At 39.7% G+C, this 16,533-nt stretch overlaps 1 protein-coding gene across 2 annotated transcripts in view; it reads right to left on the reverse strand.

Moving 5' to 3' along the window:
* Window positions 1-263: 263 nt before the first annotated feature.
* Window positions 264-16,533, reverse strand: part of KCNB2 (potassium voltage-gated channel subfamily B member 2) — a 325,087-nt gene continuing 308,817 nt past the window's right edge. The window contains exon 3 of one of the 2 annotated variants that reach the window (XM_075583482.1): window positions 264-6,763. In XM_075583482.1, coding sequence (XP_075439597.1) covers window positions 4,646-6,763 — 2,118 coding nt within the window. In that variant the 3' untranslated portion in view covers window positions 264-4,645. The remainder of the gene's footprint in view (window positions 6,764-16,533) is intronic. The other variant, XM_075583478.1, reaches the window with a different exon arrangement.

Here is a 16,533-nt window from a genome sequence, read left to right on the forward strand (position 1 = left end):
AAATCATATATTTTCTTGAATAGTATGAATAAATGTTTGAAATATTTTACATTTCTTGTACTAGTTAAGGGATCTTTTAGTATAAGATTTTTCCTGAATTAAATGAGAGATAATATATATATTAGAGTGTACACATATTAGCAAGGGGTATCATTGGGCTCTTTCCCTTCTTTCTATGTACATACATTACACATCGTAAGTGTAGCACCTTGCAGTGTTATATATATATATATATATATATATATATATATATATATATATATATATATATATATATTTATTTATAGTGTGTGTGTGTGTGTGTGTGTGTGTCAATGAGCTGTCATTCCTTTCCCATTTTGTACAGTTTTATTGCTCCAGTTTTCTCCTGGCACTTTGATATGTAACTTGTGAGCTAAATTCACAAAAATAATGAAACACAGTTACAAATGTTCACATTTTAAAATATGTATACAATCTGGATGATTTTACTCATGTGGATACAAACTTTGTATATCTTCGTACTGCCCCCAATTGTGGTTCTGAAAGTTAAACCTTAAAGATATCTGTCTTCCCTTTTTGTTTCTTTGCCGAGATTAAGAGCTGCAAATAGTGGGAGAGTTGGAATAAGAATGACATGAATAGGAGCCACTGGTGTTACGTGCAAGATGTTAATATCTAGACAGAGATTTTTGTTTCTTTTTTTTATACTGGTAAAAAGCATAGGTACTAAAAAAAGCTCTTCCACAACTTGGTGTTTTTGTTACTGATGATTTACAAGAAAGAAAAATATATATTTTTAGGAGCTGTTGCCATTACCGTTACATACAGAAGAGACTTCAGTTATAGCAATAGTGACTGGTATTTACTATGCATTGAAATATAAGCTGAAAATTAACACATGCTACTAAAAAATGGTAATGTTTTAAAACAGAGAAACCCAAAAATATTAGGGATATAAAATATGAAAATATTAGGTATACATTGACACCACCTAAAACAAATATCAGTTTCAGAGTTAATGACCAGACAGCATTCTCAGAAAATCAAACTTTACCCCTATGATTATGTATTGTAGTTAAACTAATAATAGTTGGTTATTTTCCCCCCCAAAATGGTCCCTATGTTATGGATGTGTGTAAATGTCATGCTTTTTACTTACTAAATGCTAAAAGCATCTTTTAACCAAAATATCATTTAAACATAAATTATAGCATAAACTATTAGCAATCTAAAGATTGTAACATACAGAACACAATAGGAAAATATATAATCTGCAAGAGCTGAGATGATTTGGGATAATTAGATTGGCCAACGTACAGTATACAGTAGATGTAGCAAAGGCTATTACTCCCACTGGCGTGTGATAGTGGGATATTCTGCGTTATTTCTGTCATTGAATCCTATAGAAACTCTGTGATATTCTGCCTTACAGCGCAGTATGTTGTTATCAGTAGGAGCAACGAAGTCTGCCACATCTGCAATGTATGTGTAGTAGATAGGTATACTTTATGGCAAATACCCCCAAATCTCATAATATATACATCAGGGCTCAATCAATCATAAACATATATACATTCTAATGAGTACATTATTCCTCCACTAAAATCTCAACTAATCTATGACAATGTCTAACTGCCCCTGTTGCGTTTTACTGCCCACTGCAATGCAAAGTAACAATGTGGTTAAACAACCTTAAAGTGTGGCCAACACTTAAAATCACAGCATGAATAATATATGACAGTTATTACCCTCTTGAAAAAAACTTAGTAGAGCTCTACTCCAAAAACATTCAGCAAGCGGTTTGTTAGTAAAGCATCAGAGAGGACAATGTTTCTGCTCCCTCAAGGACCTCTACATAAAGTAGCAAAAAGAAATGACTATCCATGTGCCTTTTATTTATAAAATACTTTACCAGTAAAGATACATTGAGACACAAATCTCATTTTCAAGTATGTCCAGGGAAGTTAAGATTGTGCTGCTACAAATTACTTGAGATTCTTGTGATTAATTAAAGTATTTATTTTTGTACAACAGGTTGAGCCCTGATTTATATATTTCCATTAATTGGAGTTTGTGTTAATTGGGAAGCTTTGAATAATTATTCTGGGCCTAACCACACCTTATACATATATTTCGATGACTACATTTTTTTTGTGCAAATCTAACAAATGGTGGAACAGATTTGGAACTACATTCTCTAAGCAATCTCCTGCCATGAGACATCTTCTGGGGCTGGAAGACACATTCAGGTAACAGGGGTTTAAGGTGTCTTCTAGAGCAGGAAGGTATTTTATTGCTGTAAAGTCCACAAAATGATATACTTGCCCTGCACTGCCATTGTAGTTTGTTTTGAAGTAGGGGGATTTTCAAAAGTATTTGACGGTGCTGAGTATCTGAGACGGTGCTGAGTATCTGAGTATCTGAGACGGTGCTGAGTATCTGTATGGCAGGATCTGCCACGAACCATCACTGCATATAGTTTTAATCCAAGAACAGATAGACATACTTATTTAAGTGAAAAGGAGGGTTTTTAGACCATCTATTAAATATACAAAAATCGTTAATTTATTAAATATATAATCTAAAATACCCCTTTTTCACTTAAACGAATGCTTATATCTATTCTTGAATGAAATCTTATAGCAAGAGACTACTTCATAAACTTAGCCTTGATGTCTTAATTTGCTACCCCATCTGTAAAACATGCATTTCAAGGCCACTAATGTACCATCTTCACATATTCTTAATTGGCATTAAACAATAGGCTTACAAGGTCTGAAAGCTTTGTACAAAAATATTCCCTAAAAAATACTGGAGCAAAAATCAGCACCTGAATGTATTTGAGTTCCAGGCAGATCTAATGGGTTAGTAGTTTGGTATAGAAGTTTACTTCTTTGCAACTTGTGATACCTTTTGTGGGATAAACATGGCAGTGGTTTACATGTACAAAAGGTAATATTTAAATGTTCAAGACTACAAATCACTGGATAGATAAAGTGACTATTGCATTGTTAACAGTTCATTGTGTTGTATACGTACAGTATACGTTTGTCCATGGAGAATGTTCATGTTGATCCCATAACATCAGTTGTCAGTGTATGCTGGTTCTCATTCATTCTGAGAGCCAGTGCTACGCTAATGCTTTTTCTACACTTTCAATTTCTTTCTTAGTCCAAAAGCACTTAACATATCTGCCCATCTGAATGCAATAAATAAAAATTAATAAATTAAATATATATTTATATATAAATAAATAATTCTAGTGGAATGAAAGAATAATCATTATAATAATGATCTTTACATGGAACAGATAAGACATACTACAACTTTTTTGAAGGCCAATGCATAAAATGTATCACATCCTGCAATAAAACCCAGGCTCAATGAGAAACCAAGCATGGTTGATGTGAGTTTAATAAATACTGTAATATCATATGCACTTCGTAACAAGCCTGTGCTACATGTGTCTTAGAACAACGGTTGTTGCCAATACTCCAAGTGAGCAGCCTAACAGTGTGTGCTTTGGTATACAGTTCCTCTAGCTCCCAAGATAAAAAAAAAAAGTCTGTAATGAAAAGGAAAATAGAAAGACGTTAACATTTTTCAGAGCCAAAAAGTTGTTAACCGTGGCAGGATAAAAACTTCAGAATCCCATTCTGGAAGAGATGTGAAATCTAAAGACACTAAGAGAAAAATACAAGCGAGCAGAAAGTAATACACACAATGGCATTCAACATGTATGTAACAAAGTGACATTTGTCATGACGCCACTATAAATGTGGCCATCAATAACCGTACTTTTGTATTTTACACTGGGATGTTATTATTACTATTTTGGCAAGTTTTACATAGGAAACAACAATCTCCACACCTGTATTTATGGTCATTAAATCTTGCCTATTTTTTACTTTATTTTTTAAATAAAATGGAAAAAAAAAAAACAATCTTTATTCACAGCAAAATCTGCAGAGATTTACAGCACAAAAATAAAATTTAAATGTTCTGTTAATTTAAACCAACAATTTTTTTCTGAACAGAAAGCATGATACTTAAGATGCATAACCCTTACAATGCCAGAGAGGCCTACAACACAAAGATCAATGCAGACTTCTTCAGCATTTGACAGGTTAATGCGGAGGTTGCAATTTTGCAACATAAGTCTGTACAAATCCTCCAAGCAGTATACTGTGAAGGGTGTACCTGTGCCCCAGTACACACATTTCCTATATACAGTATTCATATCTATGCTCTTTCCTCTAACTAACATATGTACACATACAGTATAGCCTTTTTTTTTTAAAGCTCAAAGCAATATCCCATGTACTGTATCTTAATGCATGCGTTGACATTCAATCCTTTTGTGTGCAAATTCTACAGTGCTTTGTAACATTCTAAAAGATATCTACAATCATGGATTAAAGGATCAAAAAGGTCAGGTTTCCCAGAACACCAGCTCTCAATAGAGCTTCCTTTACTACCCACTGCTGTTCAGTCAGTTTATGTTGTTATAAAAAGGTGGTTCCTGAACTTTTAAAACTAGACAATCCTTCATGCCATGCAAAATTAATAGTCCATGGACCTCTTTGAGGCCCTTTTTTAGTTCACAGGTGTTACCAACCTTAGTGCTTTTAAGAAAAAAAGTCTTTATTGCTTTTACATCTAGTCACATGCTGGTCTCACGTGTTTGACAATAACCTGTTTCCCCAGTATCTGAGTGGATATCTGGGACAAATAGATGATTTTCCACTTTGCTTTCTCCCTGGTTATTGTCCTCCACTGCCATGTGAATGTCCTGAGTACAGTTTTGACTTATGTTTTTTTGTGGAGAGCTTACAGAAGTTCCGGCTGTTACATGGTTTCCATCACGTGTTTCCTCGATGCAATTTGTCTTGATGTCCTGCTGAGTGTCGTGTTTTGCACCACAAATCTGCACAAAGTCTTCATCTTCTGTGTCTATTTCAGTAAAACTGCTTCTCTTTTTTGAAGAGAGTGCACAAAGTTTTGGATTACGGGAGGGAGACATCTGTAAAGATCTTTGAAGCACCCTTGGTACGTCAGTGTGTGGCTTTGATGGTTGTTCCTCAGATAAGTTATCTTGTAGAAGAAGTGTGGATAGATGAAGATGTGTATACAAGGGATGGTCTACTGTGTTTACTGGCAATGAACTTATAATGTTTGTTGAAGTTTGTGGACCACTGCTTTTTGTTTCTTTAAAGTTAACTTTCAGGGATCTAGCTTTGAGTGGATTGTTAATTTTCAGGGAGCTTTGCGGGCCTTCTAATTCATTACTAATCTGATCTTGCAGTAATATGTGAGGATCTTCATTATCTGTTTTGACAGGAATATCAGATAACTTATACTCAAAAGTGACATCTTTGGGAGCAAAACTGGTATATTTTGAACGTGGCAAAAAATGTGAGACTTTTATCTCTTGACTGCCTTCTTCAAGCACAGTGTATGAAGGAAATCTAATTTCAATATTACTTGCAGGGTATGGTGTAAGAGGAGATCTTTCTGTTTCTGTAAAATCTGTTGCACAACTTGCAAAGCTGTCAATGCTGGAAACGCTTCTCATATCTGTTATTACATCTTTATGAGCTACTGATAGTTGATTTCTCTTTGATGAAACATCTTCCATTTCTATTTCTTCTTCATATGTAGGTGGGATGCTAGACTGTTCATGGTAGACAGCATTGACATTGGGATGTGACTGAGCTTTCGTTATTTCATTATACAGCTCTTCTAGCTTTTGTGCACTGAGGTGCTGGGGGCTGGACGTAGCGTTGTTCAATTGTTCTTGAGAGTCATGTTGACTTACCTCCTGGTACTTATTGTCAAATGATTTGTTTGAACTTGTTTCAGACATTGTCCTTCTAGACCATTGCCACCGGCTTGGAGACAAATGGTTATCACTAGCGATCTCTATTTTATTAGATTCCTCTGCTGGTTTATCTACAGCAATATCGATCAGCTCCATGCTGCGAGCAAATGCATCTTTCAGATTCATGGACACAATACTTCCATTTCTTCTAGCTCTTTCAAGTGCCTCTCTCCTCTTTATCGCTTTTTCCTGCCTTTTCTGTTCCTTATAGAACTCCGAAAAATTATTTACGATGATTGGTATTGGCAATGCTATCACTAACACTCCAGCAATGCAACAAAGACCCCCGACTATTTTGCCCAGTAGCGTCTTTGGATAAATGTCTCCATATCCAACAGTTGTCATGGTTATGGTAGCCCACCAAAATGATGCCGGTATACTAGTAAACTTTGTAGCATCTTCATCTTTCTCAGCAAAAAATACCAAACTGGAAAAAATCATAATTCCCATGGCTAAAAATAATATCAATAACCCCAATTCATTATAACTCCGCCTCAGGGTAAATCCTAATGACTGAAGGCCTGTCGAATGTCTGGCAAGTTTAAGAATACGCAGTATCCTCATAATACGGAATATTTGAACCACACGTCGGACATTTTGAAACTGAAGGACACTCTTGTTTGACTCCGTGAGGAAAATAGTAACATAGTAAGGTAAAATGGCCAATAAATCAATAACGTTCAATGGGCCTTTGAAAAACTTCCACTTGTTTGGTGAAGATAGGAAACGCAGAAGGTACTCCATTGTAAACCAAGCGATGCATACCGCTTCAACGTGTGCCAGCTGCGGATTATCATTCGGCTGCATAAACTCATCAAATTCTTGCAGCTCAGGTAGTGTGTTAAGGGATAATGCAATGGTTGAGAGCACGATAAACAGGATCGATATGATTGCCAAGATCTGAAAACAAGTAAAAACAAAAAAAGTTGGTTACTAAAACACAGGTATTTATATTTACAGTAGACATAAAAATATAGTGCGACAGTATGCCAAAAATGATATTTTGAAGTTATGTCTGAGAACGTACGGTAACTAATAATAACACAATATCGCTTACAAAAATCAATCAGTATCCTTGCAAAACATTTTTTTTAACAGGGTACATTTTCTTCCATAGCACAACAAGTTAACTCAGGGTTAACAAAAAGAGCCCAGTTAACTGCACTCAAAGTATTTGTAACAGCTGAAATAGCCTGGGATTCCAATTGTCTCACTAGGTGGAGTGTAATCACTCCTGCCCAACGACACACTAGAGTGAGTATAAGCTCACAAAACCAAAAATAAAGACATTTTATTAATTACATCAGCGACGACATAAAAAATCTATACATGACACACAAAATGCTAAAATCCCCTATGGGGCAATTCGTGTTAGGTCTAGACTGAAATATTAGCTAGTATGCAGACATCTATTAGGGTGATATGCAATAACACAAATTGTAACTCGGTATATTACCAGTTGTTCAACCCAAGTATATAGAATGTATACAGATGGTGCTTAATGACGTCTATATCTAAAATCAAAGGCGCGGTGGGTAATGTGTAATTGTAGCTTGCAAAGGTCTAGTCTAAGTTCTCTGACCAAATGTGACCAGTGTTGATATAAGCACACTAAAGATGAGTGCCTAATATGACCGTAATGAATACTGTATATAACCACACTCCAAATAGATTTAGTGGTATATTGTAGAGTCTATGAGGTAAGTAGCGTGGCTAAACAGACTATAATCCATCTATGTCAACATAAATCTACATGACTCGAAATAAGCACAGTATAATCACATTATTTACATAGGTGCTGCGGCCAAAAAGTTAACACTGCCTACAGTAATAAGCAAGATAGCTAAAAATGCATGAACACATATTATTGTAACTTGAATCACCACACTTAATATGATGTTAGACAAAAGGACTAATGCCAGTATCAGTAAATAGCAATGCACGGATGGAAAAATAGTCCTGAATGTATCCTTGCAATGTTGCCAGTGAATAGTTACCAAACTGTCATGGAACAAGAATCACATCCCTGTTTCACCCCCCTCTTTCCTTTGCAGCTTCTGCCTGTCAGTTCTTATTTCAGCTGCATGGAGTTTGCACACACACACTGTGCCTGTGTGATATGTAACAATGTTGCATTTCTTGCCTCTGGGCATGTAATCAGTGAGCTGCTACTGCAGCCTCTGAGATCCTTACCAGAATGGGCTAGTCTGCCCTCCCCCCTGTTTTGTTCACAGATAGTCTGTCCCAAGACTATTCCTTTTACCCACATTGCTCCTCACTTCCTTTTTCACCCTGCAGACAGTGAGTACAGTACGCATCTCTGTCACTCTCCTATGGCAAGGCCATCTTTTTCTACCTGTTTCTAACTACAAATCACTACAACACACCATCCACAAGTGCCTGTATTTACTGCTGCTTTTCCAATAAAGTGAAGGAAATATTAGAGGACTTGGAGTGATTTGGAAAGGGAGCTGAGTTAATGCTATCTGGGGCAATTCACACATCACACGTGACCCTGGCTTCAGAATACAAACATTGAGCATTAAAGCTGCAGTTCAGGAAATATCCTGCATGTGTGTTTTTTTTAAATAAATCAGTTCTGTAGTAAGAAAAAATACTTTTAGCATTTTCTGTTTAAAAAACAACAACTTTGAAAGACCAATTTTCTTGTATTCTATTTTAACAAGCATGCTTGTTCCTGTAGCAACGATTTACATTCCCCATATTTAAAGATGTCGCCAAACTTTGCCGATCAATAGACGGAGAACGAATTGACCGGCAGCTATGCAGTTCTTTAGGTAATTAGAGATTGCCCACATGAAACTATTGAAGTAAAAAAATTAATTAAAAAAAATTAAAAAAAAGACTGAACTGCAGCTTTAAATCACCGGTATTGCAGCAATACACAAAATGCCACTCATACAAGCTGATGTTCCTGGTGTGTATACTACATTACCAGCCGCAGGTTACCCAGGGCGGCGTCTCTGAGGGTGTTGGTTCGTGTGACGCGTGTTGGGTAACCTGCGGCTGGTAACGTAGTATACACACCAGGAACATCAGGTTGTATGAGTGGCATACAATCGCCCCATAGGGGATTTTAGCATTTTGTGTGTCATGTATAGATTTTTTATGTCGTCGCTGATGTAATTAATAAAATGTCTTTATTTTTGGTTTTGTGAAATTATACTCACTCTAGTGTGTCGTTGGGCAGGAGTTATTATACTCCACCTAGTGAGACAATTGTTATCCCAGGCTATTTTAGCTGTTACAAATACTTTGAGTGCAGTTAACTGGGCTCTTTTTGTTAACCCTGAGTTAACTTGTTGTGCTACAGTATGTATGTTCATTAACCCAGTGCACCTTAGTTTCCATTTCTATCTGTATTAGGTTGAGCATTGAGAATTGTTTTTTAGTTGTTTTTACATTGTCTTCCAGCAAGTCGCGCGACAAAGGGTCTTACTTGTATAATTTTTACATTGCACAAAATAAAGTAATAAAGTTATCATTTTCAGGGACTCGCACTGATAACCAAGTCTCATTTGCAGCCTTATCTTCAATCACTATCAGCAGATCCACGCTAAAGATCTACAACAGACTAAATAAAAATAAATGATGTTATAGTCAGGTCAAAGGTGTGGCTTTAAATAAACTGCCCCTGACGGTGCTACAGGTCAAATATAATATAACTACAAGGAAAAACAGCAACCTAAAGAGCACTCAAGCACATAAAAAAATATATATCAATTTATTAAGCAATATCTAAGGCAAGACAATTAAAACAATCTGAGGAAATCCATGAATCTCAGTGATGCCTGCAAAGTACACAGGATGAAAACAGAACCTCAGTCTAATAAAATATAATCTGTTTAGACATGATTAAACTCAAGCAGAAATAACCTGATTAATCTATAAGGTTCAGGGTGAATAATAAAAATTCATCTGTCCCCCCTATCTAGACCGGCCGGTCAGACACTTATCTGTGTAACAAGACATCCCCAAACACACTGCAAAACACTAGTGTGCTGATGTGAGGGTTAGATAGTGTGGGAGAGACTTATGTGCATGCGGATAAGGACAAAAACATGGTAGTAGAATGAATCCAAAAAAGATGTTATTCAACAGGACAATGGGGTGAAAACAAATGTCCAAAGATAGATGGATCTTGATTCAAACCCATTGGGGTGGCAGAATGATATGCAAATTTGCAGGTAACAGTCCCAAATGTCCACGCAATACTTGTTATATAAGCTAAGTGGATATACTGCCAAATCCTGTGCGGTAGCAAAAAGCAATCAGGAATCAATCAGCTAACCGCAGCATGCAGATACATGTGAGCCTGAAAGTATGCAGGGTGTAGATGGAATGCAGATGCCTCTCCCGGTTTTATAGAATACAGCAGGCAGCGGTAGGGGGTTAATAGTGTTCAAGTTCCCCGAGTGATGAGGATAAGGCAGGCATACACGGATTCCTCAGAGGACATGCATACAGACAGAGCCACCCCAATGAACGCTTTGTTTCGTATAATGCTTCTTCTGGGGCGTTATACCAAGCGAAACGGTTGTTAGGGCGGCTCTGTCTGTATGTATATATATATATATATATATAGATATATAACTACAAGAAAAAACAGTAACCAAAAGAGCACTCAAGCATATAAAAAAAAATATATCAATATATTAAGCAATATCTAAGACAAGACAATTAAAAAAGTATATACTGTGTGTATATATATATATATATATATATATATATATATATATATATATATATATATACAGTGTTCGACAAACCTATACATTTGCTCGCCCCGGGCAAGTGGATTTAACATCGTGGCGAGCTCCTATTGGCCCACCAAGCACACGTTTGGTACTAGGTGGCGAGTAGATTTTTTTGTGTGGCGAGTAGATTTTTTGCTGATTTGTCAACCACTGTATATATATATATATATATATATATATATATATATATATATATATATAGAGTAAACAAAGTGGTCAGTTGGTGCTCAAACAGGGTGCTCGATAGTATTAAACACAATATTAGTAATGATATGTTATACGCATATGTGGGGTGGCTGTCAGATATATAAACTCAAAGGGCACGTAACTGACAATTAAAGCAAAATGAAAAACAGAGAAGCAAACTATTAATACAATATATAGTTCCAAAAGGGGGAGAGGAGAAAACTAAGTAAAACCATATAAAAATAAATGAACCCCCCCCCAAATACACGGTATATAAAATTCAAGTCTAGTGAAAAGATCCAAATGTTAGTGTCCAAATCTTAGGCTGCGGCCCCGCTGCCTGCGCTGCACGCACGTCTGCGAGGCAGGCGGCGCGTGCAGCGGATTCCCCCGGTCTGCAGAGAGCTGCAGGGGGAAAGACAGGGGGGTGTGTGACTGGGGAGTGACGGGAGCACGGCCGTGACGTCACCCGGCAGGTTCACTCTCATTGGCTGAACCGCCGGGGGGCGTGGCCTAGCGCTCCGTCGCGACTCCTGCTCTCAATTTTCTTGAGAGCAGGAGTTTCTGTTGGCGCAGCGGCCCCCCCTCGCAGTGGGCCCGGCCCCATTGTGGGGCGGCTCTTGTCCCTGCAGCGTCCGCCACAGCGGGCGCTGCAGTATCCAGCAGGGACCAGGCCTTATGGTGTTCATAGAAAGTTCAAAGGTGCATAAATAGATAAGCTCGGTGAATAAAATGTCAGTCTAGTAAATTAGAGCAGAGGTGCGTAAACTGGGGTGTGAGATTTTTCAGGGGGGAGCGGGGCGGTTGCAGAGGCCCCGCAGTCTTCCCCTAAGGCATGTAAATTAAATGCCCCGGGATCGCGTGAGGCCTCTGTAACTTCACTTACCTTGTCTCTGGCGACGCGTCGCCATGGCAATGCGGCGTCACGTGACTCTGTGCGTCATTTGACGCCGGAGACAAGGTAAGGAAGGCAGCGCGAGCAGGGGGGGAGTGCAGCCGGGGGGTGTAGCGGGGAACGTTTGTGCACCCCTGATTTAGAGGATGCTGCTTCTGGTAAGGAAGACCCGTGAAGCGCTTTGAGTCCCGCTGGGAGGAAAGCGCTATATGAAATAAAGTTATTATTATTATGTGTCCATTTAATAGAAACATGTGGTTTACATGTACAGAGACTAATTGGATTATTTACATGGATTATTGTGGTCCCCTGCCTGCTGGGTAAGATTAAAACTCAGCGGTAGCAAAATGCTAAAATATAAATGGTAAATCAATAGAGCCTGCTAGATTTGTATAGTTTTATAACAGCAGTGTGCACAGAGTTATGGCTAAGCAGAGTAAAACATAATTGAATGCATGATGTTCCTCATTATTTGCAATCTCTCTAATCTGTTCGTATTTTAGTAGAACATTTTAACCAGTTACATTTACTTTAGAATCGTGACATTATTTCCAAACTGGCAGATCACCTTTTTTTATAAAGTTAAATACACTTTTGTTGGAGATGATCAACTTAAAAAATAAAAAAAAAACATTCCCAGGCTGCTTCACTTCCAATGTACTAATTTGTTAAAACAATTAAAAAATGTAAATTGAAATAAAAAATGATAAATTGGGATTTTTTTTCAGGTCACACATAAGATGTCAGCCCCAATGTCTCATTCTTCCTCTCCTGCAACTCAACCACACTGATTCTCTTTAATGCTTTGCTATTTGTGGAAGTACAACATTTATGGGATGAGAACAATAACCTGCTTAGATGCCATTTCTACAGTACCTGAAAATGAATGCTTGTTTAAAGTAAAGATAGGAAATACTAGCAGGGTTGCCATGTGGCTTCTCCAAAAATACTGGACACAATGATGAAAGGGGTGAAGCGCTCGAGACACACACACACACACGCTCTAGGAACACACACTCAAGACACATACACGCTCGAGAGACACAGCTCTCTCTCCGCTACATGCTGTTTCCTCCTCTCCTAGGCCACACCCTCATTCTCCTGACACCTCCTCTCAGTGGTGGATTTAAAATTGATGCCCATAGGCACTTTCCTTTTTGCTGCCCTAGGCCTACTCCTGCAGCGCCGCCCTCTTCCTTCTGCAGCGACGCGGCATCAAATGGCAACGCGTCACGTGACGCTGCATTTCCATGATGGGACACCATGTGATGTCACGTTGTCATGGTAACGCATCACCACGTACCATCGTGACGTCAAGCTGCAGAAGGAGAAGGTAAGAGACATTTACAAAATCCCCACGCTCCCCCCGGCAATCATTGGGGAAGAGAGCGGGGCCTTTGTACATGGGAAAAAAACAGAACATTTGTTGCCCCTAAATTTTCCCGCCCTAAGCCCAGGCCTATCGGGCCTAATGGGAAATCCACCACCACCTCCTCCAGATTGGCTACATTAGCCAGCATCAGCTAATCAGGCTGGAGGAAGCTGTCCAGCAACAGCCCTGCTCTCTTCCTTCTCGGGGAAATCCCACGGCCCCCCAAGCCGCTCTCAGGTGACTATATCCAGAGAGGTAATATCGGACACTTACATGTCCAGTATTACCTCTAAAGCTTTTCTGGTCAGAGTGTCCAAATACAGGACAGTCCGGTTCAATACTGGACACCAGGCAACCCCAAATACAAGGTGGGTCAAGTTGTTCTTATCTGCCATCAAATTCTATGTTTCTATAGAAGTAATATACGGAACGGACACACAACACAGAATTTACAGTACTAATAATCTGATTCCTCTGCAAATGTATATAATAATTCTGCTGCTACCTCCATTAGCAGAACATACAGTATCAATCAAGAGTGATGGTCTTCTGCTTATTAAATACATAAATATTTTCATTTGAAGGAATTAACCATGGCAGCATTGGGTGCCAAACTGGGTTGTGCGAGATTTTCGGGGGGTGGGGAGGAGGCGGTGCTAATAGAGACCCCGCGCTCTTCCCCAAAGCATTTAAATCAAATGTTGGGGGGACCGTGTGAGGCCTCTGTAAACAGTTCTCTTACCTTATCTCCGATAGCGCGTCGCCATGGCAATGCAATTTTACATGACTCCGCTGCGTCATTTGAAGCCAAAGACAAGGTAAGGGGGAGTGGGGTTGGGGGAGGGTGAATGGGAGGGGGAGATAGGGCAGGAGGAAAAAAGTTTGTGCACCCTTTCCGGTGCGCTACTAGCAGTTGGAGGAGGTGCACTCCAGTGGGGGAAGGAGGCACTCACCAGCGGGGGGAGGAGGCGTGCACCAGCGGGGGGAAGGAAGACAAGGCACCCGGATGAAACTTTCAGGCCAACCAGGCAAACTCAGATGCGAGTTTGACAGCCCTGCTTTTGGCTATAAACTGAAAGAAGACATCTCACCTGGTTGATCAACACATCTTTTGTGTTTGGTTTTGCACATTTCCTTTACAAATCCCTTTTTACCTGATCAAAGATTTCCCTAGGAACTCATCTCTGAACAGTGGGCACATATAAGTATGGGAGCAGTAAAGCATGTAAATACATCACACCCAGCAAATACTTTGAGAACGCCAAAAAAATGAGTACCTACCTGATGCACAGATTTATTAACTGTAAAACTCTTGGGGTCATCTACCTAGTGACCTGTTCATGCGGTATGGTGGCAAAACTGGCCGACAATTCCGCAGGTGTATTTTAGAACATACCGGTTCTGTTAAGAACAGCCTGGACACCCTCATATCCAGACATGTCCGTGATAGACACATAGGAAATGTGGATGTGCTACACTTGAGAAGTGGTGATTGGGATAACAAATTATTACAGAGGGAATTAAGGTGGATTGAACACTTGACTCCCAATGGGCTAAATGAAGGTTCTCTCTTCTCCCCCTTCATCTAGTAAGTCTACAGTGGTGAGAAAGTTTTTGAACCCCAATGATATATACAGAAATGCCATCGTTTTTCCATGATAACCTTCTTGAATCAAAACAAGTATTTTCTTAAATATCCAATAGGGGTTATAATAACCAATTCCATGTCTTTTGAAACAAAATGATGTGTGAATTAGGCAAACAATGAGTAATTAAGAGTCAGGTTATGTGCAAAAGTAAGTGAAACCCCTGTTTTATCATTTAAATTAAAGGGGATAATTAGAATCAGGTGTTTAAATAATTAGGTAGATCTTCAGGGGTGAATTTGGGAGGCCCCATACTGTATAAAGATCAGAAACTTTATGAGTTTGGTCTTCACCATACAGGTGTGAGAAAACACGTCATGCCCCAATCAAAAATAAATCTCTGAGGACCTCATAAAAGCTGTTATTGATGCTCACCAGTCTAGAAAGGGTTACAAAACAATTTCTAAGGATTTGTGGCTCCACTAATCTACAGTCACTCTACCCAGAAGCATTTGTCCTACCAAATCTCTCCAAGAACACATGGGCAAATCATCCAGAAAGTCACAAAGAACCCCAGAGTAATATCCAAGGATCTGCAGGCCACTCTCACCTTGGCTAATGTGAGTGATCATGACTCAACTATCAGAAAAAGACTGAACAGGAATGGTTTTCATGGAAGGATAGCCAGGAGGAAACCACTGCTCTCTAAAATGAACATTGCTGCCCGTCTGAAGTTTGCCAAAGAGCACGTAGATGATCCACACGACTTCTGGAACAATGTTCTCTGGAGAAACGAGTCAAAAGTAGAACTTTTGGACTCACAGAAATGTTATGTTTGACGAAAATCAAACACTGTGTTCGAACAGAAGAACCTCATCCCAACCGTTAAGTAGGATGCTGGGAGTGTTATGGTTTGGGGCTGCAGTGCTGCCTCAGGACCTGGACGGCTTGCCATCATTGACACAACCATGAATTCAGCATTGTATCCGAAGATTTTAGAGGAGAATGTCAGGCCATCTGCCCGTGAACTGAAGCTGAAGCGAAAGTAATCCTAAACATGCAAGTAGATCTACAAAAGAATGACAGCAGAAGAAGAAATTCCACGTTTTAGAATGGTCTAGTCAAAGTCTGGACCTAAACCTCATTGAAATGTTGTGGCAGGACCTGAAGCGAGCTGTCCACGTAGGGATGCCCTCAAATGTTACTGCGTTAAAGCAGTTTTGTAAGGAGTGTAGCTGTGTCCCCTTACCCTGCCTCTGGGTCGGGGAACCGCTTCGATGCTCTGGGGCAGGCGGTGGCCATTTTTAAAGCTATCGAGCATGCGCGAGGCTTTGCGCATGTGCAAGATGCTATAGTGCGGTGGCCATCTTGCATGTGGCGCCGCAGGGTACATTGCGCATGTGCAGGACATGGCAAAGGCCATATTGTAGGTGGCGCCGCAAGGACATTGTGCATGCGCAAATGCCCCAAACTGGAAAGGGAGAAGATGATATGCTCCGCGGGATGAAAGCCCTTGAGTCAGTCATGTGGGAGCCAGGACAGGAGTAGGTAGTGTCCAGGGAGCAAGTGGCTTCCTGGACTAGGCCTAGATTCTGCCCCTTAGGCCCCAAGCCAACCCAGTACAGTATTGTAGAGAAGGCCCCAGATAGAACCCTCCCATTAGTCTGTGGACGGACACCCACGTGGGGACCTAAGGCCTGGGACCAGGCTGCAGGTTCAGAAACACTTGTGTGAGACACTCCAGCTGGAGCTCACCTCACGTGGAGGACTGGACCCTTAGGAGAGAGGGGATTATTGTCAGAGGCCCCGCTGCGTGGGACCTTCAGTCCAAGTTTACAAGCTACACCTGGGTA

This window comes from Ascaphus truei, chromosome 2, assembly GCF_040206685.1.
Source record: "Ascaphus truei isolate aAscTru1 chromosome 2, aAscTru1.hap1, whole genome shotgun sequence".
In the NCBI taxonomy this organism is placed as follows: domain Eukaryota; kingdom Metazoa; phylum Chordata; class Amphibia; order Anura; family Ascaphidae; genus Ascaphus; species Ascaphus truei.